The sequence below is a fragment of the Heptranchias perlo genome, chromosome 32 (genome assembly GCF_035084215.1).
Source record: "Heptranchias perlo isolate sHepPer1 chromosome 32, sHepPer1.hap1, whole genome shotgun sequence".
Taxonomy (NCBI): Eukaryota; Metazoa; Chordata; class Chondrichthyes; order Hexanchiformes; family Hexanchidae; genus Heptranchias; species Heptranchias perlo.
Window position 1 is genome coordinate 610,263 of NC_090356.1, and position 27,892 is coordinate 638,154.

The 27,892-nt window shown below is 43.3% G+C and overlaps 1 protein-coding gene across 2 annotated transcripts in view; it reads right to left on the bottom strand.

Moving 5' to 3' along the window:
• Window positions 1-27,892, bottom strand: part of ubr4 (ubiquitin protein ligase E3 component n-recognin 4) — a 266,230-nt gene that overhangs the window by 234,204 nt on the left and 4,134 nt on the right. For both annotated transcript variants that reach the window (XM_067970130.1, XM_067970129.1), the window contains exons 2-10: window positions 24,611-24,708; window positions 18,734-18,837; window positions 14,968-15,097; window positions 14,695-14,834; window positions 12,573-12,675; window positions 5,226-5,367; window positions 4,816-4,940; window positions 4,221-4,342; window positions 2,777-2,836 (exon numbers count right to left, since the gene is read on the bottom strand). In XM_067970130.1, the coding sequence (XP_067826231.1) occupies window positions 2,777-2,836; window positions 4,221-4,342; window positions 4,816-4,940; window positions 5,226-5,367; window positions 12,573-12,675; window positions 14,695-14,834; window positions 14,968-15,097; window positions 18,734-18,837; window positions 24,611-24,708 (1,024 nt within the window). The remainder of the gene's footprint in view (window positions 1-2,776; window positions 2,837-4,220; window positions 4,343-4,815; window positions 4,941-5,225; window positions 5,368-12,572; window positions 12,676-14,694; window positions 14,835-14,967; window positions 15,098-18,733; window positions 18,838-24,610; window positions 24,709-27,892) is intronic.

Genomic DNA, 27,892 nt, shown 5'->3' on the forward strand with positions numbered 1-27,892 from the left:
TTAAGAGTTGATCTAATTGAAGTGTTTAAGATGATTAAAGGATTTGATAGGGTAGATAGAGAGAAACTATTTCCTCTGGTGGGGAAAACCAGAACAAGGGGGCATAACTTTAAAATTAGAGCTAGGCCGTTCGAGGGTGATGTCAGGAAGCACTTCACACAAAGGGTAGTTGAAAAAGCTGTTGAGGCTGGGGGTCAATTGAAAATTTCAAAACTGAGATTGATAGATTTTTGTTGGCAAGGGTATTAGGGTTACACAACCAAGGTGGGTAGATGGAGTTTAGATACAGATCAGCCATGATCTAATTGAATGGCAGAAGAGGCTCGAGCGGCTGAATGGCCTATTCCTGTTCCTCTGTAACTTGTATTTACATAATACCTTATTATGTCCTCAGGAATCCCAAAGCATTTCATTTTGAATTAAATACTTTTTGAAGTGTAATCACCATTGTGTAGGCAAATACAGCAGCCAATTTCCTGAAAGATCTCAAACACCAATGAGATGAATCGTCACAAACTATTTTTCTGGTGTTAACTGAGGGAGTTATAATGGCCAGGGATCTTCCCTTCTTTTTGGCATTTTTTACAAACAGTCGAGCAGACAAATGGGGCCTAGTTTTAAGTCTCTTCGAAAGGATAGCATCTCTGACAACAGCATTCCCTCAGTACTGCACTGAAGTGTCAGCATACATTCAGCACTCAAGACTTTAATTGGAACTTGAACTCACGACATTCTAACTGGGAGGCAAGAGTGCTACCAACTAAGCCAACCAAGACAAGATGAAAACATAGCTACAAAATAATCATGTCCCTCTTTGTTTCCACTATAAACTCCATTTCTGAGTCCAGGAAGGAGAGTAAATCAGTGAAAGAACGGAATCAGTACTACTCCATGTTGAACATCACTTGGATGAAGTTCTCAAGGGCACAGAATATACTGAATGGAGAACCCCAAGGCGTGGCTTGGTAGTATCACCAACCAAGCTGGCCAAGTTCTGAAAGAAACAGTTGCCAGACTTTGCCTGCTTCAGGTGGTGAGGGGACTAAGAGGAAGTAAACTACCTGACCTTGTCCTCACTAACCTATCGGTCCATGATAGCATGGTAGAAGTGACCACCGCATAGTCCTTGTGAAGACCAGTCTCGTCTCCACCGTGAGGATGCACTCCATTACGTAGCATGGCACTACCGGTGTGCTAAGTGGGATAGGAGGACAGATCTTGCAGCCCAAAACTGGACATCCACAAGGCGCTGTGGCCATCACCAGCAGCAGAATTGTATTCCACCACACGGCCCAGTACATCCCTCAATTATTAATCACTATCAAGCCAGGCGACCAACCCTGGTTCAATACAGAGTACGGAAGGGTATGCAAGAAGCAGCACCATACATATCATAGAATGAGGAATGAACCTAATGAAGCTACTAAGCAGGGTTACCTGCATGCTAAACACCAAAACCAGCAGGCAGTAGACACTGCTAATCGTTCCCACAACCAGATCTTAGCAAAGCTCTGTAGCCCGACCACATCCAGCTGTGAATAGTGGTGGTCGGCCAGGCAAAAATAAGAGGAGGCTCCATGAACATCCCTATCCTCAACCATGACAGAGCGCAAGAGACAAGGCTGAAGTGTTTGCAAGTGTTTTCAGCAAAAGATCCATCTCGGCCTACTCCCAAAGTCTCTGCCATCACAGATGCCAATATCCAACAAATTCATTTCACTCCATATAACATTAAGAAGTGACTGACTGCACTGGAACAAGCAAAGGCTTTGGGCCCTGACAATATCCCAGCTGCAATGTTTAAGGCCTTTGCACCAGACCTAGCAGCTCCCTTAGCCAAGTTGTTCGAATACAGCTATGACACTGGCATCTACCAACAATGTGGAAGATTGCACGGTATGCCAATTCCACAAAAAAACAGGATAAATCGAACCCAGCCAATTACCGCCCTGTTAGCCTCTTTCAAATCATCAGTAAAGTGATGGAAAGAATCGTCAATAATGCCATCAAGCGACATCTACTCACAAATAACCTCCTCACTGATGCTCAATTTGGATTCTGCCATAACTACTCAGCTCCAGGTCTTATCACAGCCTTGATCCTGGCATGGACACAAGATCTGAATGCCATTCTAGAACCTAGAGAATTTTGGAAGATCACAACCAATGCATCCACTATCTCTGCAATCACCTCTTTTAGAAACCTTAGATGTGGCCCATCAGGTCCAGGGGATTTGTCGACTTTTAGTCCCATTAAATTCTGCAGTACTTTTTCTTTTATTAATATTAATTACTTTAAGCTCCTCATTCTCATTAGACCCTTGGTTCCCCATTATTTGTGGTATGCTTTTTGTGTCTTCTACTGTGAAGATGCAAAAATGGACGCAAGATCTGAATGCCAGGGGAGAGGTGATTGTAGCTGCAATCGACATCAAACAAGTATTTTGTATCTGTCTTCATAGTAGAAGAGACAAAAAGCATACCACAAATAACGGGGAACCAAGGGTCTAATAAGAGTGAGGAGCATAAATACAAGACATTCCATACAAGTAACACTACTATGTACCATAAACTCAGGACTCATAACAGTACAGCTTGTACTCCAGATCTTACAACAGGAATTATCAAATCCCATTTGCCTTCTGACACACAAACAAATGGCCACCTTATGTTATCCCTAAACTACAACATAGCCTCCAACCTCCCCACAGTAAGATTTCCATGAACACAACTGCTTCCTTCCCCTTGTTCAGCAACACACCTCACAGATTCCTTACCTCTCCACCTGCACGTCGTGAGCTGTTAATTGCTTGGCCAATCATGTCATAGATTTCCAGCTGTAAATAATAAATAGTACGTTAATTTAATGATGTTCTGAGACACAGCACACACAAATGCCTTAAACCCAGTCACATCAACACCTCATACCCGGTGATTTTATGATAGGATGCGGAGAAAGGGCAGAGAAATGGCATTAGAGTAGATAGCTCCAGTTTAAGGCTCACACCAACACACGTTTGATGGGCTGAATGATGACCCTCTGTGCTATGATATGAAATAATTCGATAACAAGAATACGTATTACTTCCAATTAGAGAGGTCTACCAAACCGGACCAAATTCATCAAAACCTGAGATGTCAGAGTTAAGATATACACTGCTGAGGGAGACCAGGTGGTGTCATCAGCACTGTCCTTTCATCTCTTAGAACTGCTCAGATCTAGCCAGCAGTGACAGCTTTAAGTGAAATTACTTGGAGCAGTCTCAGTGTAGCTCCTCGTGGGTAGGTCATAGAATGTTCCTGATGTGAACAGACCATTTGGTGCATTAACTCCATCCCAGTGTATTTTTTTTCCATGATCCACCTTATTTAATCCCACTCTCCTTACCTTTTAAAATTACTTGTTTTCAAGCAACTACCTAATTATGTTTTTTAAATTATGCACTTGGCTTCAACAATGGTTTGCGACAGAGAATTCCACATTTTAACTACCATCCATTTAAAGAAAATTTTTCCAACCTCCCCTTTAATTCTTTTTGTAATTATCTTAAATTTGAGCAATTTCATAACCAGATCACTGATCAATGCAAACAATCACTATTTATCTGATCCTAACTGTTCGCAATCTTTACCAACTGTGTCAGGTCACCCCTTAACCTTCACAGCCCGAGTGAAAAATGCCCTAACTTCTCAATTTTCTCTTCAGACCTGTAACTACTTATCCCAGTAACACAAGTTACTACACTGATCCCTAGGTTCAAATCCAATCCTGCCCAACTCAAACTGACACAGCAACAAATCTCCTAACATCCAAGTGAAATGACTTTCAATCTCAAATCAGTCCCAAGCAAACCACCACTTCACTAAAGAACTGCCCTCACTTGGCAGTTGTGCAGGACAGGCATGCAAGCTTTGAAAAAACTTCACAGAATCTTCTGGGAACAAAGAGGCACATTCAATAACAATACACACAAGGTAAAGACGTACCTTGCACAGTATAGGAATTCTAATCTACATATTCCCCACTTGGGCACAGTCACTGTGCAGTTACTCTTACTACAAACTATCTGTATACTGCTCACCACAGTATCACACTCACCTTTATCTGAGCAACATTGAAACCAACAAAGCAAAAATAAATCAAAATCTTTGCCCAGTCTGATCATTACTCCAAAACTTAAATGCAGCACATTAGAATGAGTCCACTCATTCAGCACTTACACATTTCTGTACAATTGTGGCTGCATCATTCTCGTAGTCATCTTCTTTACTGGTGGACCCCGATCGGACTTGCAGGCTGCTGCCCACATGTAGAATGGCCATGCACGTTGCAACACTCACTCCTAACAAGAGAATATACTGGAAATCAGTCACCTTAATCACATCCAAAATATGGATGAGATTTTGTGCACAGGATAGAACTTTATAGACTTTCAAAGGCAAGGCTTTAAAAAATACATTTGTACTGTGATGAGAAAATAAAGCAGGAACTCTGCCAAAGGATTACTGTAACAGATGTATCACATGGTAACATGATCCTAACAAAAACAAATTACTGTCAGTAGGTGGCTAACTCAAATGACAATTGAACAACAATGATGCACAAGTTACCAAGATGGCAGTAAAATTCAATGATCATCTACTGAAACAGCTCACAAGGTGAAAATGACAAGTCACGATACAGTCTCTCCAATTCTCTGGGCAGGTCCCACGCTCCAGTACATTTCTTATTATGAACAATGGCACTTTAAGTAAGCATTCATCTTGTAGATGCTGCCCAGCTCTGGGAAGTTGCTTTATTCTTTCTCATACTGACCTGCGTACAGACAACTCAGCGCCAACACAGTCACATCCTGCAGCCTTGCAGGGGTCAGTGGTTCAAGGACAGGCAGCGAGAGTGTGTCCAAAGCCATGGTAACATCAATAACCAGAGAATGGAATCTGAAGAAACAGCAATAGAGAACCCTAGAAAATCCAGCACCACAGAAATCAAAAATCTGAACATATCAGAGTTTTCAGTAATGAGGTAATCAGATCAGTCACAGCCAGACTCACTTCCACCACAAACCACTCAAAAAGAGTCTTTATTTAACAATCGATGCAGACCAAGAAAGTGATCAGATTTATGTTGCTCCATATTGACCAATACATCATGGCTTTTTTTAATCAATGATCTGATGGTTGAGAATCACACCCATCAGTTCTCAATGAGTGTTAGTGACTCACCCGTTTCGCACAGCAGTCGCATCTGCAACTGTCGCAGGCATTATGAAAAAGGAATTGGCAGAGACGGCGTCCTGGAAACGGTTGATGTAGCGCAGAAAGTAAGGAAGGTTTAAACAGACACGCAGTAACTTCTCAGATCCTCCTACAAGACAAGAGGAAAAAGTCGATCACAGCCAGCACATTCAGACCGTCTGTCTACACACTAAGCTAGACCCAACACAAGCAACTGTTCATATCTGCACCAAGAGCAGAGGCACTAACCAAAATACTATGAAAGCAGAAATTGTACCAAAGGACTGAAAGGTGGTGAATGTTACACCCCATTCAAAAGAGGGAAAGAGATAAGCAAGATATTTATAAAGCCGTTAGTTTCTGTGCTAAAAATGTGAGGCTATTGCAGACCATAAAAATGATGTGGAGATGCCGGTGATGGACTGGGGTTGACAATTGTAAACAATTTTACAACACCAAGTTATAGTCCAGCAATTTTATTTTAAATTCACAAGCTTTCGGAGGCTTCCTCCTTCGTCAGGTGAACGATGTGAATTTCACATCGTTCACCTGGCGAAGGAGGAAGCCTCCGAAAGCTTGTGAATTTAAAATAAAATTGCTGGACTATAACTTGGTGTTGTAAAATTGTTTACAAAAGACCATAAAAGGGTATATCATTACAAAAGCATGGACTAATTAGAGACAGTCGATGTGGATATGTAAAGGAGGTCACGCTTGACTAATTTAATCAAAATTCTTGAAGGAAATTAAGTTACATTGATGAAGGGAATGCAGTGCGTGTAATGTACTTGGACTTTCAAAAACTACAGTAAGATAGTGTAGTAGTTATGTTACTAGATGAGTAATCCAGAGGCCTGGACTAATAATCCAGAGAATGAGAGTTCAAATCCCACCATGGCAGTTTGAGAGTTTGAAAAATATGGAAACGAAAAGCTGGTATCAGTAAGAGTGACCATAAAGCTATCGGATTCTCGTAAAAATCCAACTGATTCACCAATATCCTTTAGGGAAGGAAAGCTGCCATCCGGTCTGGGCTACATGTTACTTCAGTCCCACACTAATGTGGTGGGCTTAACTGCCTTCTGAAATGGCATCAAACCACTACAAAGAATAAGAATAGAACCAGACAACTACACAGTGTGACCTAGGCTTTGAATTAGGACACGACAAAGGCACAACCAGCCCATTTAGTTTCTTACCTTCGAAGGAATCAGTGGCCTCCTGAGTACTTCTACCAAAATGAACCACCTCACACTTTGCGATGTTGAATTTAATTTGCCATTTATCCGCCCACTTTGCAAGCCTGTTTACATCTTCCTGTATTTTGACGCAATCCTCCACATTATTAGTTATATCCCCCCTTATTTGGTATCATCACAAATTTCAACACCATACCTCCAATTCCCGAGTCCAAATCATTTCTGTATATGGTAAATAACAGTGGTCCCATCACGGATCCCTGCGACACACCACTTTCCACCAGTTTGAGAAACTTCCCTTAACTCCTACTGTCTAAATATACCGGGTTATAAGGTCTACAGGAGAGATAGGGAAAATGGAAGAGGGGGAGGAGTAGCCTGAGTGATTAGAGATGAAATCACTTCAATGATAAAGGAGGATATAATGAAAAGTAGGCAGACTACAGAGACCTTGTGGGTTGAATTGAGAAATAGGAAAGGATCTCGTGGGAGTTGTGCATAGGACCCCTGGCAGCAGCTCTGAAGTGCTAGACTGTATAAATGCAGAGATTAGACAAGTGTGTAACAAAGGCATAGTAGTCTTAATGGGGGACTTTAATCTTCACATAGATTGGGAAAAGCAGACTAGCAACTATCAGAAAGGTAGTGAATTTCTTGAGTGTGTCCGAGATAGTTTTCTACAGCAGTATGTCCTAGAGGCAACAAGGGGGCAAGCCATACTAGATTTAGTAATGAGTAATGAACCAGATTTAGTTAACAGCTTAACTGTGCGCGAACATCTATCCAATAGCGATCATAACAAGATCGAGTTCAATGTAGTGTTTGAAAGGGAAAAAAAGTGAATCAGCTGCTAAGATTCTAGACTGAGGTAAGGCTGACTTCAATGGGATGAGACAGAGACTGTCCACAGTAAACTGGGCAAATCTGTTAACGGGAAAAACGACTGATGACCAGTCGGAAATGTTTGAAGAAGCATTTAACGTGATACAGAATCAGTTTATACCCCTGAGGGGCAAGTCCTACTTGCCAAAAAAAACAGCCATGGACAACTAAAGAGGTAAGGGACAGTATAAGACATAAGGAAAGGGCATACAAAAAGGCAAAAAATGGCACAGATCCTGGCGAATGGGAAAGATACAAAGATCAACAAAGGGTCACAAAGCACATAGTAAGAGCTACAAAAAGAGTGTATGAAAAGAAACTTGCAAGGGATATCAAAACCAATACAAAGAACTTATATAGGTATATTAGAAAAAGAGGGTGATCAGGAACAGTGTTGGCCCCTTAAAAACTGAAAGTGGGGATATTGTCATTGACAATGGAGAAATGGCGGACATGTTGAACGATTACTTTGCGTCAGTATTCACAGTAGAAAAAGAGGATAGCATGCCGGAAATCCCAAGAAAACATATTGAATCAGGGACAGGGACTCAATAAAATTAACATAAGTAAAACAACAGTAATGAAGAAAACAATAGCACTGAAGAGTCATAAATCCCCAGGACCAGATGGTTTCCATCCCAAGGTTTTAAAGGAAGTAGATGAGCACATTGCAGATGCCCTAACTATAATCTTTCAAAGTTCTCTAGATTCAGGAACTGTCCCTCTAGATTGGAAAATTGCACATGTCACTCTGCTTTTTAAGAAAGGAGAGAGGGGGAAACCAGGGAATTATAGACCAGTTAGCCTAACATCTGTTGTGGGGAAAATGCTGGGAGTCCATAATTAAGGATAGGGTGACTGAACACCTCGAGAATTTTCAGTTAATCAGAGAAAGCCAGCATGGATTTGTGAAAGGTAGGTCGTGCCTGACAAACCTGATTGAATTTTTTGAAGAGGTGACTAAAGTAGTGGACAGGGGAATGTCAATGAATGTTATTTATATGGACTTCCAGAAGGCATTTGATAAAGTCCCACATAAGAGACTGTCAGCTAAGATAGAAGCACATGGAATCGAGGGAAAAGTACGGACTTGGTTAGGAAGTTGGCTGAGCGAAAGGCGACAGAGAGTAGGGATAATGGGTAGGTACTCACATTGGCAGGATGTGACTAGTGGAGTCCCTCAGGGATCTGTCTTGGGGCCTCAATTATTCACAATATTTATTAACGACTTAGATGAAGGCATAGAAAGTCTCATATCTAAGTTTGCCGATGACACAGAGATTGGTGGCATTGTAAGCAGTGTGGATGAAAACATAAAATTACAAAGCGATATTGATAGATTAGGTGAATGGGCAAAACTGTGGCAAATGGAATTCAATGTAGACAAATGTGAGGTCATCCACTTTGGATCAAAAAAGTGGAGAACAGGGTACTTTCTAAATGGCAAAAATTTAGAAACAGTGGATGTCCAAAGGGACTTAGGGGTACAGGTACATAGGTCATTGAAGTGTCATGAACAGGTGCAGAAAATCATCAATAAGGCTAATGGAATGCTGGCCTTTACATCCAGAGGACTAGAGTACAAGGGGGCAGAAGTTATGCTGCAGCTATACAAAACCCTGGTTAGACCGCACCTGGAGTACTGTGAGCGGTTCTGGGCACCGCACCTTCAGAATGACATACTGGCCTCAGAGAGAGTGCAGCGTAGGTTTACTAGAACGATATCCGGACTTCAAGGGTTAAGTTACGAGGAAAGATTACACAAATTGGGGTTGTATTCTCTAGAGTTTCGAAGGTCAAGGGGTGATCTGATCGAAGTTTATAAGATATTAAGGGGAACAGATAGGGTGGAGAGAGAGAAACTATTTCCGCTGGTTGGGGATTCTAGGAGTAGGGGGCACAGTCTAAAAATTAGAGCCAGATCTTTCAGGAATGAGATTAGAAAACATTTCTTCACACAAAGGGTGGTTGAAGTTTGGAACTCTCTTCCGCAAACGGCAATTGACACGAACTCAATTGCTAAATTTAAATCTGAGATAAGATAGCTTTTTGGCAAAAAAAGCTATTAAGGGAAATAGGCCAAAGACAGGTATATGGAGTTAGATCACAGATCAGCCATGATCTTATCAAAATGGCGGAGAAGGCACGAGGGGCTGAATGGCCTACTCCTGTTCCTATGTCTATTTTCTGTTTCGTAGCTATCCTTCAATCCATTCTGCTACCTGACTCAACGCACCCTGACCTTTGTCATAAGTCACTTATCCTGCATTGTCTTTGTCCACTCTGTCACTTCTTCAAAGAATCCAATTTGGTTGGTTAAGCATGATCTGCCTTACAGAAATCTATGCTGATTATTATTTTACTGTGACTCCACTAAGTTCCCCCAACCCAGCTGATTGTCAATCACACACTCCTCTTCCTGTAACTGTCTCTCTCTATATATGGTGAGACAGTGTTCATGAGTAAACTATCCAAATACTCCTCCCCCTCCGTTGTGCGTCAGAGTGTCTCTATCTCACGCTCCAGGGCCTGATAATCTACATCCCAGAGTACTAAAGGAAGTGGCCCTGGAAATAGTGGATGCATTGATGGTCATCTTCCAAAATTCTAGAGACTCTGGAACAGTTCCTACAGATTGGAGGGTGGCAAATGTAACCCCACTATTTAAAAAAGGAAGGAGAAAAAACAGGGAATTACAGACCAGTTAGCCTAACATCAGTAGTGGGGAAAATGCTAGAGTCTATTATAAAAGATGTGATAACAAAACACTTGGAAGGCATTAACGGGATTGTCAGCATGGGTTTATGAAAGGGAAATCATGCTTAACAAATCTACTGGAGTTTTTTTGAGGAGGTAACTAGTACAATAGATAGGGGAGAATCAGTGGACGTGGTGTACTTGGATTTTCAGAAGGCTTTTGATAAGGTCCCACACAAGAGGTTAGTGTGCAAAATTAAAGCACATGGGATTGGGGGGAATATACTGGCATGGAGTGAGAATTGGTTGACAGACAGGAAACAGAGAGTAGGAATAAACGGGTCTTTTTCCGGGTGGCAGGCAGTGACTAGTGGGGTGCCGCAGGGATCAGTGCTTGGGTCCCAGCTATTCACAATATATATCAATGATTTGGATGAGGGAATGGAATGTAACATTTCCAAGTTTGCAGACGACACAAAGCTGGGGTGGAATATGAGCTGTGAGGAGGACACGTTGGATGAGTGGGCAAGAACATGGTAGATGCAGTATAACATGGATAAATGTGAGGTTATCCACTTTGGTTGTAAAAACAGAAAGGCAGATTATTATCTGAATGGTGATAGATTGGGAAAAGGGGAGGTGCAATGAGACCTGGGTGTCCTTGTACACCATTCACTGAAAGCGAGCATTCAGGTGCAGCAGTTAGAAAGGCGAATGGTATGTTGGCGTTCATTGCAAGAGGATTTGAGTACAGGAACAGGGATGTCTTACTGCAGTTATACAGGGCCTTGGTGAGACCACATCTGGAGTATTGTGTGCAGTTTTGGTCTCCTTATCTGAGGAAGGATGTCCTTGCCATGGAGGGAGTGCAACGAAGGTTTACCAGACTGATTCCTGGGATGGCAGGACTGAAGCATGAGGAGAGATTGGGTCGACTAGGTCTATATTCACTAGTGTGGAGATGCCGGTGATGGACTGGGGTTGACAATTGTAAACAATTTTACAACACCAAGTTATAGTCCAGGAAAATCTCCGAAAGCTTGTGAATTTAAAATAAAATTGCTGGACTATAACTTGGTGTTGTAAAATTGTTTACTATATTCACTAGAGTTTAGAAGAATGAGAGGTGATCTCATCGAAACATATAAAATTCTAACAGGACTAGACAGACTAGATGCAGGGAGGATGTTCCTGATGGCTGGGGAGTCCAGAACCAGGGGTCACAGTCTCAGGATACAGGGTATGCTATTTAGAACTGAGATGAGGGGAAATTTCTTCACTCAGAGGGTGGTGAACCTGTGGAATTCTCTCCCACAGAAGGCAGTGGAGGCCAAGTCATTAGATGTATTCAAGGAGATAGATATGTTTCTTAATGCTAGAGGGATCAAGGGATATGGGGAAAAAAGCGGGAACAGGGTACTGAGTTAGACGATCAGCCATGATCATTTTGAATGGAGGAGCAGGCCCGAAGGGCCAAATGGCCTACTCTTGCTCCTATGTTCTATGTTTCAACGTTTCCAGCTCAACGACTCTGCCCCAGACTGACTCAAAATGTAGACATTTCCCACAGGTGTGGTCACCCAGGACAGTCACAATGTCCACAAATACACACTTTCTGCAGTCCCGACACACTGCCTGTGCTGTCGTTATCTACTTATACCAGTTGCTTAGACAATCTTTCTAAATCTGTGGGATCATTGTTCAGGCAGCGACTGGGATTAAAGGCTACACTCTTGGCTTTGCTATTTGAATGTGGAATAACTCAGATTACAAACCTCTCTTTGTAACAACTGTCTCTGGTCCTGATTGAGGCCAGTTTATAGTTAACCAAGGAGCTCAAACCTACTGAGTCTGTGAAGAAAGCTGCCGAATGAGTTTGCATTAAGGGGCAAAAAAGTTCCAGTTAGTAAATATACAAACCAGTCACGGGTGTGATCCCTGTTCTGTGTTGAGGTACTGATCTCAGAGTAGCTCTAATTAGCCCCAGCACCTCTGGACTAGGGAAGGAAAAAAAAAGCCAAGGTTCCGTTTCCTGATTGCTATCAGGTAGACGTTAATTGAGATATGATGGTTTCCACATGTCACAAGTCAGCTGAAACTCAGGGTCAAAGTTCACATATAATGGATGGACACCTGGGTACAGTAGTGGATGGCTTCTGGTACCGGTAAAACTGCACCTCGCCAAGAATCAATGCCTTTGGAAGATGGGGAGAAAACTGGGGTGAGGGGAATAAAAGGTGCTGCACTAAAATCCTGCACATGACTGCTCAAAGCAAGTGGATGTATTCTGAATATTTGCAAAGAATGAAATCAATAAAGCCCAAATATTTCATTAACAGACAGAAACTGGCTGTTCAAAACAATTATTCACATTTTTGAAGATGCAGCACTGTTCTCAAAATGATTCTTTATTGATCTCCCTCCATTCACTGAGAACAATTCTTACATTTATGATAAAAACTCTTCATATTACATGCATGACTCAATTATTTTGAAGAGTAAAAAAAATCTAGTGCAGCTCTCTTCTTTATCATGGGGATTTCATGTTCAAACTCACCCAGCGCTTGTAAACTGGACACATTCTGTGTGATAAATGCACTTTTCATCTTAGCAACTGTTACTTGGTCACTTGCAGCCTGTTCATCGCTTTCTCCGTCCACCTGACAGATAAAAAGGATTACACAGAAATTACAGCACCGAAAAAGGCTGCTCGACCACTCCAGTCTGGGTTGGTGTTTAACCCTCCACACAAGCAGTGGTTCTAATCCCATGTGCCCGTCCTGTTCGTAATATCTCTTTATTCCCCTTGCCTTCAAACACCTGTCAAATCAATTCCAAATATAGTTACACTCAGATGAAACATCACCAGCTACAAAACAGAAATATTTTTGGGATTGAGTCTCAGTTCGTTCAAACACTGCACATTCATCTGGGTTCAAAAGGTCAAAAAGTCTTTGTCAGTTAAAAAGGTACATAAGTGGAATGAGTTTGAGGCAGTATCAATCTAGCTCCCAGCACGTACAAGTCCACATCACAACACAGCCGATAATTCAGCGCTAACTTCAAGAGAAGCCGCAAGTCTGGCTGGTATAGGTGACCAATATCGCACTGGTGCATTGAAAGGTGCTATTCCAAGACGGAATCCAAGACCCTCGAATTTGAATAGGCGGTTAAATAAAGTTGAGGTACAAATTAGCCAAGATCAAATTGAATGGTGGAACAGGCTCGAGGGGCTGAAAGGCCTACTCCTGATCCTATTGCAGAGCAGAAGGGGCTTACCACACTATAGAATCATAGAAGTTTACAACATGGAAACAGGCCCTTCGGCCCAACATGTCCATGTCGCCCAGTTTATACCACTAAGCTAGTCCCAATTGCCTGCACTTGGCCCATATCCCTCTATACCCATCTTACCCATGTAACTGTCCAAATGCTTTTTAAAAGACAAAATTGTACCCGCCTCTACTACTGCCTCTGGCAGCTCGTTCCAGACACTCACCACCCTTTGAGTGAAAAAATTGCCCCTCTGGACCCTTTTGTATCTCTCCCCTCTCACCTTAAATCTATGCCCCCTCGTTATAGACTCCCCTGCCTTTGGGAAAAGATTTTGACTATCTACCTTATCTATGCCCCTCATTATTTTATAGACTTCTATAAGATCACCCCTAAACCTCCTACTCTCCAGGGAAAAAAGTCTCAGTCTATCCAACCTCTCCCTATAAGTCAAACCATCAAGTCCCGGTAGCATCCTAGTAAATCTTTTCTGCACTCTTTCTAGTTTAATAATATCCTTTCTATAATAGGGTGACCAGAACTGTACACAGTATTCCAAGTGTGGCCTTACTAATGTCTTGTACAACTTCAACAAGACATCCCAACTCCTGTATTCAATGTTCTGACCAATGAAACCAAGCATGCCGAATGCCTTCTTCACCACCCTATCCACCTGTGACTCCACTTTCAAGGAGCTATGAACCTGTACTCCCAGATCTCTTTGTTCTATAACTCTCCCCAACGCCCTACCATTAACGGAGTAGGTCCTGGCCCGATTCGATCTACCAAAATGCATCACCTCACATTTATCTAAATTAAACTCCATCTGCCATTCATCGGCCCACTGGCCCAATTTATCAAGATCCCGTTGCAATCCTAGATAACCTTCTTCACTGTCCACAATGCCACCAATCTTGGTGTCATCTGCAAACTTACTAACCATGCCTCCTAAATTCTCATCCAAATCATTAATATAAATAACAAATACATAACCTGCAACGGCTTCATACTGATGAGGAGTGTAAAACAAAGGAAATGTTTTGTTTTCCAATATTCATGTCCTTTAAATAAATAACTACAATCTTTTTAAGTTTTTCAAATTCTAAAAGCTCAAGTGTTGTCTCAAACAGAGATATCTAACAGGACACCCCTTACATTAGGTCAAAAACAGTTTACTGAGCTTACTTGTATAACTTCATTCTGAAAGGGAGCACGGTTTAGAATTTGTAGCTGCGAAGCAAGGCAGTATGGAACCCCTTGCTACGCACCCCCCCATCCCTTTACTCACACTCCATAGCACCTGCAACACCAGATATTCGCCACAAGCAGGGCACTGTCCTATTATTTTATGGTCATTACCAAGGCCCTCATCAAAAGGTGCAGCATTCATTTACCCAGGTCCCTACCTGAACCACAGGAGATGGGGCAGACGATGCTGATACATCTGGGTTGAAAACAGAGGTCAGTTGGTTCAAGAAATTCAACTGCACTTCCTTCTGTCGTAGTTCAGGCGTCACTGGAGAAACAAACTCTTTCTGATCCTCCACTGTGTAAAGAGATTCACTGATAAGAAAAAAGTTCAACACAACAGTCGACAACCACCTGAGCATCAAGGGATGTGCGGAAATTAAGTAACTGTAAACAGAAAATAATCTTAACTTCCCAATTCAAAGACTTACCATCTGAGAGAGTCTTTATTGTCATCGGAAGTTTGGCTGACTTCATCATCGCTGTGAACGTAATGATCTCAGTCCTGTCCAGTTGGCTGCAACCAGTGCAAAGGCCCTTGATCAAGAGGATCAAGTGTTTCTGAGGAAGAAGTGGCAAACATAACAGGATGGAGTCAAAAAGTAGAAATGAGACAAAAGTTATATATTTACAGTCAAAATACTTCAACAGAACATGAAAGGGAAAAATTTACAGAGCTATGGAGAAAGAGCAGGGGAGAGACACTAATTGGATAGCTCTTTCAAAGAACTGGTGCAGGCACGATGGGCTAAATAGCCTCCTTCTGTGCTGCATCATTCTATGATTCCATTAGCCTTTTTGATTGCTTTGTGACCTATCTACAAAACACTCTGTCACTAACAGTACAGCAGAGGGAAAATGCAGTAGAGTTGGAAGAGTGGAGAATGTAAGCAAGGGCACAGGACTGGAGGAAGCTGCAGAGGCAAGGACAGCAAGACCATGGAGGGATTCATAAAAAAAGGGGAAGGATTCTGAATTCATGTACTGACCGATGGGTATCGAGTGTAGATTGGCAAGAATGCAGCAATATGTGAGTGGGGCAATATGATAGGATGCAGGCAGAATCCTGAAAGAGTTTGAATTTACATAGAATGGAGCTTGGGCGGCCAGAGAGGAGGAGATTGGAAGTGACAACAGCACAGGTGAGAGTTTCAGCAGCAGAAGTAGGGTAGGGACAGGCACAGGTAAACATCCTTGGATATGGAAGTTGTGCTGGAGAATTGGGGGATTGTCAATGTAATACCTCCACTCAAGAAGGGAACGAGGGATAAACCAAGTAACTATAGCCTAGTCATTCTAAAGTCAGTACTAGGTAAGCTTCCAGAGGACATGTTACAGACAAAGTTAATACTTAGAAAGACGTGGCTTAATTAAGGACAGCCAACAATAATTTGTACAAGGGAAGTCAGAGGAGGTGTGTAGTGGAGAAAAGGAGTTTGGAAATGTCCTTGCCCTCTAGGATGATCCTGGAGCAAGATGATGATTTGGCCTTATAGAGGGAAACAATTATTTTGAGGTAGTCCAGCCAGCTCTGCCAGTGGTTGACCAGGACAGTTGTGCACCATATGAAATAGTCCTGATTTGAGGACGTGAAGTAAGTATTGTACCAGGGAAGCGGCAGGGTTGTGTGACCATAAGGATTCTGGAGAGGCAAGGCTCGCTTGCTCTGGAATCATTATCAGATAGTGAAGCTTTCAGAGTGTGTGTGACACTTTCCCCATTAATCCCTGCTCCCCTTTCAGTGCTACATATCACACCAGCAGGAAGATCAGCTCATCGAACAGGTTGACATGCCCCAGCCTTTATTTGGCTATGATGGACAGTTGCATATCAATGATGCATGACAACAGATTAAAAACGATTTGCATTTTACATTGCGCCTTTCATGTCCTCAGGACATCCCAAATCAATTAAGTACTTATGAAATGCGATCACTGTTGTAATGTAGGCAAATGCGACCTCTATTTGCACTCAGCAAGGTCCCATATATTGCAGTGTGATTAAAAAGGAAGTTCATCTGTTTTTGGTGCTGCTGGTTGAGAGGTAAATGTTGGCCAGGACAGCGGGAGAACTCCCCTGCTCCTCTTCATGGAAGTGTCTGGGATCTTTTATATCCACCTGAACATGCAGATGGGGCCTCAGTTTAACCTCACATCCAAAAGACAGTACCTCCAACAAGTACTGCAATAAAGTACTTCAACAGATTCAGAACAGATCTAGCAGCTCAAAACTGGGCATCCATGAGGTGCTGTGGGCCGTCAGCAGCAGCAGAATTGTATTCCAACACAATCTGTAACCTTATAGTCCGGCCTATTCCTCACTCTACCATTACCAACAGGCCAGGGGATCAACCCCAGTTTTATGAGGAGTGTAGAAGAGCATGCCAGGAGCAGCACCAGGCATACCGAAAAATGAATGCCAACCTGGTGAAGCTACAACACAGCACTACATGCATGCAAAACAACGGAAGCAACATGCTATAGACAGAGCTAAGCGATTCCATAATCAACCGATCAGATCAAAGCTCTGCAGTCCTGCCACATCCAGTTGTGAATGGTGATGGACAAACAAACAACAAACGGGAGGAGGAGGCTCTGTGATCATCCCCATCCTCAATGATGGCAGAGTCCAGCAAGTGAGTACAAAAGACATGGCTGAAGCATTTGCAACCATCTTCAGCCAGAAGTGCCGAATGGATGATCCATCTCAGCCTCCTCCCGATATCCCCACCATCACAGCAGCCAGTCTTCAGCCAATTTGATTCACTCCACGTGATATCAAGAAACGGCTGAGTGCACTGGATACAGCAAAGGCTATGGGCCCCGATAACATCCCAGCTGTAGTGCTGAAGTCTTGTGCTCCAGAACTAGCCGCGCCTCTAGCCAAACTGTTCCAGTACAGCTACAACACTGGCATCTACCCGACAATGTGGAAAATTGCCCAGGTATGTCCTGAGAACAAAAAGCAGGACAATATCCAATCCGGCCAATTACCGCCCCATTAGTCTACTTTCAATCATCAGCAAAGTGATGGAAGGTGTCGTCGACAGTGCTATCAAACGGCACTTACTCACCAATAACCTGCTCACCGATACTCAGTTTGGGTTCTGCCAGGACCACTCTGCTCCAGACCTCATTACAGCCTTGGTCCAAACATGGATAAAAGAGCTGAATTCCAGAGGTGAGGTGAGAGTGACTGCCCTTGACATCAAGGCAGCATTTTACAGAGTGTGGCATCAAGGAGCCCTAGTAAAATTGAAGTCAATGGGAATCAAGGGGAAAACTCTCCAGTGACTGGAGTCATAGCTAGCACAAAAGGAAGATGGTAGTGGTTGTTGGAGGCCAATCATCTCAGCCCCAGGACATTGCTGCAGGAGTTCCTCAGGGCAGTGTCCAAGGCCCAACTATCTTCAGCTGCTTCATCAATGACCTTCCTTCCAACGTAAGGCCAGAAATGGAGATATTCACTGATAATTGCACAGTGTTCAGTTCCATTCGCAACCCCTCAGATAATGAAACAGTTCATGCCCGCATGCAGCAAGACCTGGACAACATCCAGGCTTGGGCTCATAAATGGCAAGTAACATCCGTGCCAGACAATGGCCATCTCCAACAAGAGAGCCTAACCCCCTCCCCTTGACATTCAACGGCATTACCATTGCCGAATCCCCCACCAACAACATCCCGGGGGTCACCATTGACCAGAAACTTAACTGGACCAGCCACATAAATACTGTGGCTACAAGAGCAGGTCAGAGGCTGGGTATTCTGCAGCGAGTGGCTCACCTCCTGACTCCCCAAAGCCTTTCCACCATCCACAAGGCACAAGTCAGGAGTGTGAAGGAAGATTCTCCACTTGCCTGGATGAGTGCAGCTCTCACAACAGTCAAGACAGCTCACCACCACCTTCAAGGGCAATTAGGGGTTAGCAATAAATGCTGGCCTTGCCAGCGACGCCCACATCCCATGAACCAATAAAAAAAAGTGTCAGTGTATGTTGTATGCCCGAGCCTTGGAATCGGGCTTAAACCCATAACCTGTCTCAGAGACGGGAAAGCCACCAATCGAACCAGGCAATCACTTACCCTGGCAGCCAGAACTAAACACAAGGGGGTGTGGGGTGGAAGAGAGAGACTGAACCTACGGTATTGGATAATGGATACTTACTACACAAGGCTGGTCAACATTATATCATTACCTGTGAAACAGCACATGCTTCATCTGGATTCTCAAGACGCATCAATGAGAATTCAATCAGGACTTTACATGCAGCTGCAACTGACAGCAACTGGTTCCTAGGAACTAGAAAAGTTGGAAAAATAAGAAAAGTTAGCATCAGCGAGATTAAGGGTCTCAGTTTCCAAAACATTAAAGATTTTAGGAATTTAAAAACTGAACAAATGTAACTAGAAACAGCCAGTGTTTTACAACTCTTCTTGACATGCAAAATGTTTGAATAGTCTACAAGGCACAATAATAGCTTAACGTCGGTGATAGGAAAGGTAATGGAATCCTTACTCAAAGATGTAATAGAAAAACATCTAGAAACCGAAAATGAACTAAATCGGTACCAACGACATAGGTAAAAAGAGGGTCCTGCAAGCAGAATATAAGGAGTTAGGAAATAAATTGAAAAGCAGGACCTCAAGGGTAGTAATCTCAGGATTACTCCCAGTGCCACGTGCTAGTGAGTATAGGAATAGGAGAATAGACCCAATGAATGCGTGGCTGGAGGGTTGGTGCAGGAGGGAGGGATTTATATTCCTGAGGAATTGGGACCGATTCTGGGGAAGGTGGGACCTGCACCTCAACAGATCCGGGACTAACGTCCTCGCATGGGGGTTTGCTATTGCTGTTGGGGAGAGTTTAAACGAGAGTGGCAGGGGGATGGGAACCTGAGCGGGGAGTCAGAAGACAGTAAAGTTGAAAGCAGCAAGAGAGGGGAGGACCCAGGGGAAATTTACAATACAAATAGTTGTTCACGGACAAGTGAAAGGGAAAAGCAGAGCAGCAGAAAGAAAGTGTACTTTAGGCACTACAGATAAAGTGAAAACTAGAAGGTGTAAAGCGATTAACCCAGCATCAAAGCTGAAGGACAGGCTAGGGTGTGTGGCCCAACTAAGAGTTCTATATACAAACGCACAGAGTATAAGGAATAAATTAAATGAACTACAGGCACAAATTCAAATTGGAGGGTATGACATGATAGCTATTACTGAGACATGGCTGCAGGTTGGTCAGGATTGGGAACTAAATATACCGGGTTATAAGGTCCACAGCAGAGATAGGGAAAATGGAAGAGGGGGAGGAGTAGCCTTAGTGATTAGAGATGAAATCACTTCAATGATAAAGGAGGATATAACGAGAGGTAAGCAGCCAACAGACCTTATGGGTTGAATTGAGAAATAGGAAAGGATCTAAGACTATGGTGGGAGTTGTGTATAGGACCCCTGGCAGCAGCTCTGAAGTGCTAGATTGTGTAAATGCAGAGATTAGACAAGCGTGTAACAAAGGCATAGTGGTCTTAATGGGGGACTATAATCTTCACATAGATTGGGAAAAGCAGACTAGCAACTGTCAGAAAGGTAGTGAATTTCTTGAGTGTGTCCGAGATAGTTTTCTACAGCAGTATGTCAGAGAGGCAACAAGGGGGCAAGCCATACTAGATTTAGTAATGAGTAATGAACCAGATTTAGTTAACAGCTTAACTGTGCGTGAACATCTATCCAATAGCGATCATAACATGATCGAGTTCAATGTGGTGTTTGAAAGGGAAAAAAGTGAATCAGCTAAGAATCTAGACTTGGGTAAGGCCGACTTCGATGGGATGAGACAGAGACTGTGCAAATCTGTTAATGGGTAAAACGACTGATAATCAGTGGGAAATGTTTAAAGAAACATTTAACGTGAGACAGAACCGGTTTATACCCCAGAGGGGCAAGAACTCTACTTGCCAAAAAAAACAGCCATGGACAACTAAAGAGGTAAGGGACAGTATAAGACATAAGGAAAGGGCATACAAAAAGGCAAAAAATGGCACAGATCCTGGCGAATGGGAAAGATACAAAGATCAACAAAGGTTCACAAAACAAATAGTAAGAGCGACAAAAAGAGAGTATGAAAAGAAACATGCAAGGGATATCAAAACAAATACGAAGAAATTTTATAGTTATATTAGGGAAAAGAGGGTGGTCAGGAGCAGTGTTGGCCCCTTAAAAACTGAAAGTGGGGATATTGTCATTGACAATGGGGAAATGGCAGACATGTTGAACAATTACTTTGCATCAGTATTTACAGTAGAAAAAGAGGACAGCATGCCGGAATTCCCAAGAAAACTAATACTGAATCGGGGACAGGGACGCAATAAAATTAACATAAGTGAAACAACAGTAATGAAGAAAATAATAGCACTAATGAGTGACAAATCCCCAGGACCAGATGGTTTCCATCCCAGGGTTTTAAAGGAAGTGGGTGAGCACATTGCAGATGCCCTAACTATAATCTTTCAAAGTTCTCTAGATTCAGGAACTGTCCCTCTGGATTGGAAAATTGCACATGTCACTCCGCTTTTTAAGAAAGGAGAGAGAAGGAAACCAGCGAATTATAGACCAGTTAGCCTAACATCTGTTGTGGGGAAAATGCTGGAGTCTATAATTAAGGCTAGGGTGACTGAACACCTCGAAAATTTTCAGTTAATCAGAGAAAGCCAGCATGGATTTGTGAAAGGTAGGTCATGCCTGACAAACCTAATTGAATTTTTTGAAGAGGTGACTAAAGTAGTGGACAGGGGAATGTCAATGGGTGTTATTTATATGGACTTCCAGAAGGCATTTGATAAAGTCCCACATAAGAGACTATTAGCTAAGATAGAAGCCCATGGAATCGGGGGAAGAGTACGGACTTGGTTAGGAAGTTGGCTGAGCCAAAGGCGACAGAGAGTAGGGATAATGGGTAGGTACTCACATTGGCAGGATGTGACTAGTGGAGTCCTGCAGGGATCTGTCTTGGGGCCTCAATTATTCACAATATTTATTAACGACTTAGATGAAGGCATAGAAAGTCTCATATCTAAGTTTGCCGATGACACAAAGATTGGTGGCATTGTAAGCAGTGTGGATGAAAACATGAAATTACAAAGGGATATTGATAGATTAGGTGAATGGGCAAAACTGTGGCAAATGGAATTCAATGTGGACAAATGTGAGGTCATCCACTTTGGATCAAAAAAAGGATAGAACAGGGTACTTTCCAAATGGTAACAAGTTAAAAACAGTGGATGTCCAAAGGGACTTAGGGGTTCAGGTACATAGATCATTGAAGTGTCATGAACAGGTGCAGAAAATCATCAAAAATGCTAATGGAATGCTGGCCTTTATATCTGGAAGACTAGAGTACAAGGGGGCAGAAGTTATGCTGTAGCTATACAAAACCCTGGTTAGGCCGTACCTGGGGTACTGAGAGTAGTTCTGGGCACCGCACCTTCGGAAGGACATACTGGCCTTGGAGGGAGTGCAGCGTAGGTTTACTGGAATGATACCCGGACTTCAAGGGTTAAGTTACAAGGAGAGATTACACAAATTGGGGTTGTATTCTCTGGAGTTTAGAAGGTTAAGGGGTGATCTGATCTAAGTTTATAAGGTATTAAGGGGAACAGATAGGGTGGATAGAGAGAAACTATTTCCGCTGGTTGGGGATTCTAGGAGTAGGGGGCACAGTCTAAAAATTAGAGCCAGACCTTTCAGGAGTGAGATTAGAAAACATTTCTTCACACAAAGGGTGGTAGAAGTTTGGAACTCTCTTCCGCAAACGTCAATTGACGCTAGCTCAATTGCTAATTTTAAATCTGAGATGGATAGCTTTTTGCCAACCAAAGGTATGAAGGGATATGGGCCAAAGGCAGGTATATGGAGTTAGATCACAGATCAGCCATGATCTTATCAAAATGGCAGAGCGGGCTCGAGGGGCTGAATGGCCTACTCCTGTTCCTATGTCTATTTTCTGTTTCGTAGCTATCCTTCAATCCATTCTGCTACCTGACTCAACGCACCCTGACCTTTGTCATAAGTCACTTATCCTGCATTGTCTTTGTCCACTCTGTCACTTCTTCAAAGAATCCAATTTGGTTGGTTAAACATGATCTGCCTTACAGAAATCCATGCTGATTATTATTTTACTGTGACTCCACTAAGTTCCCCCAACCCAGCTGATTGTCAATCACACACTCCTCTTCCTGTACCTGTCTCTCTCTATACATGGTGAGACAGTGTTCATGAGTAAACTATCCAAATACTCCTCCCCCTCCGTTGTGCGTCAGAGTGTCTCTATCTCACGCTCCAGGGCCTGATAATCTACATCCCAGAGTACTAAAGGAAGTGGCCCTGGAAATAGTGGATGCATTGATGGTCATCTTCCAAAATTCTAGAGACTCTGGAACAGTTCCTACAGATTGGAGGGTGGCAAATGTCACCCCACTATTTAAAAAAGGAAGGAAAAAAAACAGGGAATTACAGACCAGTTAGCCTAACATCAGTAGTGGGGAAAATGCTAGAGTCTATTATAAAAGATGTGATAACAAAACACTTGGAAGGCATTAACGGGATTGTCAGCATGGGTTTATGAAAGGGAAATCATGCTTAACAAATCTACTGGAGTTTTTTTGAGGAGGTAACTAGTAGAATAGATAGGGGAGAATCAGTGGATGTGGTGTACTTGGATTTTCAGAAGACTTTTGATAGCGTGCAAAATTAAAGCACATGGGATTGGGGGGAATATACTGGCATGGAGTGAGAATTGGTTGACAGACAGGAAACAGAGAGTAGGAATAAACGGGTCTTTTTCCAGGTGGCAGGCAGTGACTAATGGGCTGCTGCAGGGATGTTCCTACTTGAATTCTTTGAAGAAGTAACAGAAAGGATAGACAAGGATAATTCAGTCGATGTAATATATTTGGATTTTCAAAAGGCTTTCAATAAGGTACCACATAGTAGATTCATGACTAAGGTTAGGGCATGTGGAGTCAGGGGACAAGTCGCAGAATGGATAGCAAGCTGGTTACAAAAGAGAGTAGGGATGAAAGGTAGTTACTCAGACATGCAAAAGGTCGTGCTGGGACCACTGTTTTTCACTATTTACATAAACGATTTGGACTCGGGAATTAGAAGTACAATTTCAAAATTTGTGGACGACACCGAATTAGGGGGTATCGTTAATAGTGAGGAGGACTGCGAGGAAATACACGACATTAATAAACTTGCAGAATGGGCATGTAATTGCCAAATTAATTTCAATATAGCTAAATGCGAGGTGGTACATTTTGGTAGGAACATTAAAGCAGCCACATGCTCCTTGGAAAATAAGAGTCTAAATAGGGTGCAGGGGCAAAGGGATCTGGGGGTAAGGATTAACAAATCACTAAAAGTAACAACGCAGGTAAAAAAAGCAAACCAAGCACTGGGGTTCATTTCTAGAGGGATTGAATTGAAAAGCAGGAGAGTTATGTTAAAACTTGTATCGAACCTTGATTAGACAACAATTGGAATACTGTGAACAGTTCTGGTCTCCATATTATAAAAAGGATACAGAAGAACTGGAGAAGGTGTAAAAATGATTTACATGGATGATACCAGAATTGAGAGGTTATAACTATCAGGAAAGATTGATTAGGCTGGGGCTCTTTTCTCTAGAAAAGAGAAGATTGAGGGGTGACCTGATAGAGGTCATTAAGATTATCAAATGGTTTGATAGAGTAGGCATCGAGATGTTGTTTCCACTTGCAGGGGAGACCAGAACTAGAGGCCATAAATAAGATAGTCACTATCAAATCCAATAGGGAATTCAGGAGAAACTGCTTCACCCAGAGAGTGGCGAGTGTGGAACTCGCTACCACAAGGAGTAATTGAGGTGACTAGCATAGATGCATTTAAGGGAAAGCTAGATAAACACATGAGGGGGAAAGTAATAGAAGGATACACCGATAAGGTTAGATGAAGGATGAAGCATAAACACCGGCATGGACCTGTTGGGCCGAATGGCCTGATTCTGTGCTGTGCATTCTTTGTAATTCTTTGTAACTCACTCTGTGCACAGACTGTTGCGATGTAATGTGCAGACAGCGCCACGAATGAGGAGTAGAAGGGTTCATACTGTTTGTCATGATGCAGAATCTGCTTCTCACTGAAATACAAAACAAATGTCAGAAATTTTAAATTAACACAGGTACATCCTGAACAAACCCAGAGGAAGGATGGGACAGACCACTTCAATATTCGCATTTCAAATACTCAATAACCAATATCAATGGGATTGGACAAAGTCAACATGGATTTATGAAAGGGAAATCATATTTGACAAACCTACTGAAGTTTTTTTGAGGGTGTAAGTGGCAGAATAGATAAGGGAGAACCAATGGAGGTGGTTTATTTGGATTTTCAGAAGGCCTTTGATAAAGTCCCACATAAGAGGTTAGTGTGCAAAATTAAAGCACGTGGGATTGGTGGTAATATACTGGCATGGATTGAAAATTGGAGAACAGACAGGAAACAGAGAGTAGGAATAAATGGATCTTTTTCGGGGTGGCAGGCGGTGACTAGTGGGGTACCGCAGGGATCAGTGCCTGGGCCCCAGCTATTCACAATATATATCAATGATTTGGAAGAGGGAACCAAATGTAATATTTCCAAGTTTGCTGACGACACAAAACTAGGTGGGATCGTGAGCTGTGAGGAGGATGCAAAGAGGCTTCAAGATGATTAAGACAAGTTGAGCGAGTGGGTAAATACATGGCAGATGCAGTATAATGTGGATAAATGTGAAGTTATCCACTTGAGAAGGAAAAACAGAAAGGCAGAGTATTATTTAAATGGAGATAGATTGGGGAATGTTGATGTACAAAGGGACCTGGGTGTCCTTGTACACCAGTCACTGAAAGCAAACGTGCAGGTGCAGCAAGCAGTGAGGAAGGCAAGGATGTCTTACTGCAGTTATACAGGGCCTTGGTGAGACCACACCTGGAGTATTGTGTGCCGTTTTGGTTTCCTTACCTAAGGATGTACTTTCCATAGAGGGAGTGCAGCGAAGGTTCACCAGACTTATCCCTGGGATGGCAGGACTGTCGTACGAGGAGAGATTGGGTCGACTCAGCCTGTATTCACTCGAGTTTAGAAGAATGAGAGGGGATCTCATAGAAACATTTAAACTTCTGACAGGGCTAGACAGCCTGAATGCAGGGAGGATGTTTCCCCTGGCTGGGGGGTCACAGTCTCAGGATACAGGGTAGGACATTTAAGACTGAGATGGGGAACATAGGAATATAAGTAGGCCATTCAGCCCCTCAAGCCCGCTCCGCCATTTAATAAGATCATGGCTGAGCTGTGATCCAACTCCATATACCTGCCTTTGGCCCATATCCCTTAATACCTTTGGTTGGCAAAGCTATCCATCTCAGATTTTAAAATTAGCAATTGAGCTAGCAACAATTGCCGTTTGCAGAAGAGAGTTCCAAACATCTACCACCCTTTGCGTGTAGAAGTGTTTTCTAATCTCACTCCTGGAAGGTCTGGCTCTGATTTTTAGACTGTGCTCCCTAGTCCTAGAATCCCCAACCAGCGGAAATAGCTCCCACAAGCTCTGCAGTCCTGCCACATCCAGTCGTGAATGATGGTGGACAATTAAACAACTAACGAGAGGAGGAGGCTCTGCAAACATCCCCATTCTCAATGATGGCGGAGTCCAGTACGTGAGTGCAAAAGACAAGGCTGAAGCGTTTGCAACCATCTTCAGCCAGAGGTGCCGAGTGGATGATCCATCTCGGCCTCCTCCCAATATCCCCACCATCACAGAAGCCAGTCTTCAGCCAATTTGATTCACTCCACGTGATATCAAGAAACGGCTGAGTGCACTGGATACAGCAAAGGCTATGGGCCCCGACAACATCCCAGCTGTGGTGCTGAAGTATTGTGCTCCAGAACTAGCCGCGCCTCTAGCCAAGCTGTTCCAGTACAGCTACAACACTGGCATCTACCAGACAACGTGGAAAATTGCCCAGGTATGTCCTGTCCACAAAAAGCAGGACAAATCCAATCCGGCCAATTATCGCCCCATCAGTCTACTCTCAATCATCTGCAAAGTGATGGAAGGAAGGTGTCGTCGACAGTGCTATCAAGCGGCACTTACTCACCAATAACCTGCTCACCGATGCTCAGTTTGGGTTCCGCCAGGACCACTCGGCTCGAGACCTCATTACAGCCTTGGTCCAAACATGGACAAAAGAGCTGAATTCCAGAGGTGAGGTGAGGTGAGAGTGACTGCCTTTGACATCAAGGCAGCATTTGACCGAGTGTGGCACCAAGGAGCCCTCGTAAAATTAAAGTCAATGGGAATCAGGGGGAAAACTCTCCAGTGGCTGGGGTCATACCTAGCACAAAGGAAGATGGTAGTGGTTATTGGAGGCCAATATTCTGAGCCCCAGGACATTGCTGCAGGAGTTCCTCAGGGCAGTGTTCTTGGCCCAACCATCTTCAGCTGCTTCATCAATGACCTTCCCTCCATCATAAGGTCAGAAATGGGGACGTTCGCTGATGATTGCACAGTGTTCAGTTCCATTCACAACCCCTCAAATAATGAAGCAGTCCGAGCCTGCATGCTGCAGGACCTGGACAACATCCAGGCTTGGGCTCATAAGTGACAAGTAACATTCGTGCCAGATAAGTGCCAAGCAATGACCATCTCCAACAAGAGAGAGTCTAACCACCTCCCCTTGACATTCAACAGCATTACCATCGCCGAATCCCCCACCATCAACATCCTGGGAGTCACCATTGACCAGAAACTCAACTGGACCAGCCATATAAATACTGTTGCAACGAGAGCAGGTCAGAGGCTGGATATTCTGCGGCGAGTGACTCACCTCCTGACTCCCCAAAGCCTTTCCACCATCTACAAGGCACAAGTCAGGAGTGTGATGGAATACTCTCCACTTGCTTGGATGAATGCTGCTCCAACAACACTCAAGAAGCTTGACACCATCCAAGATAAAGCAGCCCGCTGATTGGCACCCCATCCACCACCCTAAACATTCACTCCCATCACCACCGGTGCACAGTGGCTGCAGTGTGTACCATCCACAGGATGCACTGCAGCAACTCGCCTAGGCTTCTTCGACAGCACCTCCCAAACCCACGACCTCTACCACCTAGAAGGACAAGAGCAGCAGGCACATGGGAACAACACCACTTGCACATTCCCCTCCAAGTCACACACCATCCCGACTTGGAAATATATCGCCGTTCCTTCATCGTCGCTGGGTCAAAATCCTGGAACTCCCTTCCTAACAGCACTGTGGGAGAACCATCACCACACA